The sequence below is a fragment of the Salarias fasciatus genome, unplaced genomic scaffold, assembly GCF_902148845.1.
Source record: "Salarias fasciatus unplaced genomic scaffold, fSalaFa1.1, whole genome shotgun sequence".
NCBI lineage: Eukaryota > Metazoa > Chordata > Actinopteri > Blenniiformes > Blenniidae > Salarias > Salarias fasciatus.
The window spans coordinates 389,502-394,048 of record NW_021941391.1 but is presented as its reverse complement, the minus strand read 5'-3'; the positions used below and the strand labels follow the sequence as shown (position 1 = coordinate 394,048).

The window sequence follows — 4,547 nt, the reverse complement described above, 5'->3', positions numbered from 1 at the left end:
AGATTTACAATATTTGAACACAACCAGTACTTTATACCACTTGAAAAATGAGTACAGACATTACAATGTCAAAATCAGCTTATTTTGCTTGACAAAAACTGATTCCGCGGACCGGGAATCACTTTCTGGAAAAATCAAGTTTTGACACGACACAGGCACTTTTAAGTTTGCATAAGTGCAGTTTTTGTTTATTTTATGAAGTGTTTTCATTTTGAGGACAGAGACAACGTTGTTTCACTGAAAATAAAATTTCAATACTTGAAGCCAGATATTTATTTCCTTGTCTGTTATCATGAAAACTATTCACCTTTTAAACCTGGTGCTATGTCTGTCTCTATACTTAGTCTATACTTTTTTACTTTGATTAAGATGGGTGTACGATAATTTTCCTCAAAATACGATAAGTTTATGTCTCTGGTACGATAATCCTACATTTCCCACCTGGCAACACTGACACCGTCCCCGTTACCTGCAGAGGAACCTCCTCCTCCTGGGTCAGGAGGAGCTCTCTGGTCTGGCTGTCCTGCAGTGCCGGGGCCTCTGGAAGGAAATCTCACGCTGTGTTCAGAGACAACGGCTAGTGCGCTAACGTAGCTGTGCTAACGTAGCCGCGCTGCGTCGACGTCATCCCTCAGTTCCCGGATGTGCCCCTCCCACTAGAAGCCGGTAGAAAGCCGAGCCGCTGAAAACCCGGGTCTGAACGCCGATTGAACCCTTTCCCACAGCCGGGAGGAGCCGGGGATCAGCGGGTTTAAACGGGCTTTTTGGCCAGTGTGAAAGGGGCTTTGGTGATGTTGCTTTAGCATCGGGCGGTTTCCATGGCAACGACCTTGAGCGTTGGGAGGTTTGAAACGTGGGTGTTCACGTGACGCTCAGGAAACGCCTCAGTCCGGACGACATTTCCACAAACTGACAGGTCGAATAATGAAACCACGAAATGACAACAGTCCTCCAGCTGGGAGACCACCGGCTGGACCGTTACCACGGTGACCGGGTTCTGGACCCCCGGGATCACCCGGTGCCAGCAGCTGCAGTGAGGACATCGTGGAGCTTCGGACTTTGACGGTTTTCTCAATTTTCTCAGATATTTTTTGCCGGAATGCCGAGAAAATTCACAGCACACTCTCCCCGGAGTTTAGAGACAATCTGACGAGCTTTTAGCTCCAAACGGAGCGAGGCGAGTTGTCTGGGGGGACGGAGACACGGGGGGGGGGGGCTGGACGCCTCGGCCGCAGTGAGGACACTACAGCGGTGTGGCGAGGCGGGCAGCCGAGCCCCCGCCACAGCGGATGGCCGGATGGCTGTGAGAGCGAGCGCCGGTCCGGTCCGGGCCTCCCGCTGCCCCCCACAGGTCCAGGAAGCACCGGTTCAAAGCCCGGGCCGACCTTGCATTCCAGGCGGTCTGGACGAACATCAAAGCGGCCGCGGGGCGAACGCCGTGACCGGCCGGCGCCGCTCGGACCGGACCAATTATCCGGCGTGTGGGAGAAGACGGAGAGCCCGGCGGAGCGCCAACCCTCCACCTTCACAGAGCCACTGATCACTCGACAGATCACTCCTCTGAGTCACTGGGACGGAACGCAGGGTTCTGGGGTTCTGCGACGAAGGAAAGTTAGGAGAAGAGCAGCCTGTCAACCAGTCTTACCTCAAAGACCTCCTGGAGGGGGAGAACCAAGACAGAACCAGCAGAGAACCAACAGAACCGAGACAGAACCAACAGAGAACCAACAGAACCGAGACAGAACCAACAGAGAACCAACAGAACCAGCAGAGAACCAACAGAACCGAGACAGAACCAACAGAGAACCAACAGAACCAACAGAGAACCAACAGAACCGAGACAGAACCAACAGAGAACCAACAGAACCAGCAGAGAACCAACAGAACCGAGACAGGACCAGCAGAGAACGAGCAGAGAACCGACCTCCTGCAGGTTCCACTCGCTCAGCCTGGACTGATGTTTTGGTTTCTGCTCAGATTCGGTTCATTTTGTTTAAACGGAAGAAATATTTTCTAACAAATGAAGAAAAATAATGTTCATTAAAAAAGATTCTAATTATGAAAACTAAACAGATTAAAGCAAAAATAAATGTAAATATTTATTAAAATATGTGAACAATAGAAGCTCTTCACATTTCCAGATCACCTCCTCGTCTGGTGAAACGGAGTCCGGATCCGGATCCAGACCCTCAAACACCAGAACCTCCAGTCGGTTCTGGAATAAACTGAACTGAGTCTGGAGAACAAACTGAGTTCCACTGAGGAAGTACTCCCTGCAGGATTACTGTTAGTAATAGTTACTTCCTCATCAGTTCCCATCATGAACGGTTCTGCTGCAGAGTCGCAGGAACACGAGGAACCGGGAGGAGAACCAGATTCCACCAGATCCAGTGAGAAACCTGCTCCTCCAGCCTCCCTTCATTTCTTCTCTTTCTGCTCAGGAAACAGCAGGAAGTGACCAGGGGTGTTCAACCTGCGGCTCTGGAGCCACACGTGGCCCTTCAGTCCCTCTGCAGCGCTCCAGGAAGCTTCAGCAGAACCTGAATAAATGTTTAAATTATTTTAAATTATTCTGTGATTCCTCACTCCTGGTTCAGGAGGGATTCAAAAGGTTCAACTAAAAACAGCAGAGCATCAAGAAATGAGAAAAAAAAAGAGAAAACAGCTTAAAAAACCTGAAACGTCTCCAAGTTCGAACATGAGGAAATGAAATGCGGCAGAAAAAACCCCAAAACAAAACAAAACAAAACAAAACTGCTTCAAAACGGGTCAAACGGATAAAACAGCTAAAATGTCAAATCTGCCAAAAATGGTTCTGAACTGGAGGTCAACTCATGATCGCTTAAGAAGGTCTGGTTCTGGTTCTGGTTCTGGTTCTGGTTGAAACTTCCTGCTGCTCCAGATCAGCTGGACCTGCGGAGAGCCTGAAGCGGATCTGCTGGTTCTGCAGAACCCTGGTCACGTGAGGCTCGGACTGAAGCAGACTCTCAGAGAGATACTCCAGACTGTAATCCGTTACTCCGGGGTGCAGCGACAGGCAGCCTGCAGCGCGTGACCGTCAGACGGGCGCCGTGCGTCAAACGCTGAGAGCCGGAGATTTACGCACGGCGCGCGCGGAGGCAGGAGGCCTCGACACCAGAACAGAAGGAAACGACACGGGGGAGCGTTTCAGGGTTTTATTGGAAGATTATCAAGAATAAATAGAACATTCCGGCGATTTCCGGGACGGAACGAGTCCCGGACCCGCGGCTGGCCGAATCGACCCGAACCCGCGTCTCCAGACAGACAGCAGCAGTCTGCTCAGATCAACACACTCAGCACCGGGAGGCGCGAAAACACACTCCTGCACCCGGCAGAGCGCGTGCACACCGATCAGAGTCCCGTGTGTGTGTGTGTGTGTGTGTGAGAGAGTGTGTGTGTGTGTGTGTGTGTGTGTGTTCACGGGGAGCAGGAGCACTTGCAGTCCGTGATGACCGGGTACTGCACCGGGATCCAGGCGCACCGCAGCCCCGCTCTCCGCTGCGCGCACCTCCACCTGAGCACCGTGAGGTGGGCGGAGCCTGCCGGTCTGCACCGCATGCCCTCCGGGACCGAGCACGACCTCTTGCTCGGGCAGACGCCCGCGCGCACGTAGCGCGGCCAGAAGCGGCCGCCCAGGTCGGTCCAGGCGCGGCGCAGCGGGCACGAGGAGAGCGCGCGGAGCCACAGCTGCAGCCGCCGGAGCAGCTTCCGGTTCGGCCGCTGCCTCCAGCCCGGCGGCGCCTCCGGGTCCGCGGACCGGGTGTCCTTCTGCAGGACTCCGCCCGGGTCGAGGAGCGGCTCGGACTCCTCCGACTCTTCGTCCTCCTCCGGGGGCGAGACGGACAGGAAGCGCGCGTCGAAGTCCCCCAGCACGCTCCTGAGCTCGGTCTCGTTCAGGTCCCGCTCCCCGGGGTCCAGGACCGGGTCCGGGTCCTCGCGCAGCTCCAGCAGCGGCAGGCTGTCGCTCGGGATGGGGCGCAGGAGGAGGAGGTGCTGGCCGCCCCCCCCGGGCAGCAGCAGCCCGACGGACAGCAGCAGCAGCGGGAGGCCGGCCGCGCGCCGCGGCGGCGGCTCCATGTCCGAACGCGCCTCCTGCCGCGCAATTACGCGTGAGCCGGATCCAAACGCGCCGGGAGCGCGCCTCACACGCGCCTCATGATGGAAGTCCGTGAGAGAAGCGGCAGCATCAGGGGAACGGGCTGCTCGGGCTCCGCGCGCCCGGACCGTGCATCCTGCTCTGGTGGTCTCCCGTGCGTGACGCGCGACCCGCGTTTTATCCTCCGCAGGCGCGCGATGTGATGTAATGCGCGAGCCCCGCTGTCAATGTGGGTTTGTTGTCTGGGAGGAGAGGAGGAGACCCGGGAGTGGGGGGGGGGGGGGGGGGGGGGGGGGGGGCGTGCCCGCTGTCGGTGATCTGGAGGGTCATAAGGATTTAAATCCAAATTCAGTTTTTGGGTTGATTATTTTATTGTTTTGATCTTTTTACTTAGAATTTTTCTGATTCTGGTGAATAAAGTTTTACTACA

At 55.3% G+C, this 4,547-nt stretch overlaps 1 protein-coding gene across 1 annotated transcript; it reads right to left on the bottom strand.

The window, feature by feature from the left end:
• Nucleotides 1-3,438: 3,438 nt before the first annotated feature.
• On the bottom strand, nucleotides 3,439-4,098 carry LOC115385540 (noggin-like). Its single transcript, XM_030087609.1, has one exon. The coding sequence runs from the start codon at nucleotides 4,096-4,098 to the stop codon at nucleotides 3,439-3,441; it is 660 nt and encodes a 219-aa protein (XP_029943469.1).
• Nucleotides 4,099-4,547: the final 449 nt, after the last annotated feature.

What these genes read in the sequence shown, in the direction of transcription:
- LOC115385540 (XM_030087609.1), bottom strand. Translation starts at nt 4,098, where the DNA reads ATGGAGCCGCCGCCGCGGCGCGCGGCCGGCCTCCCGCTGCTGCTGCTG.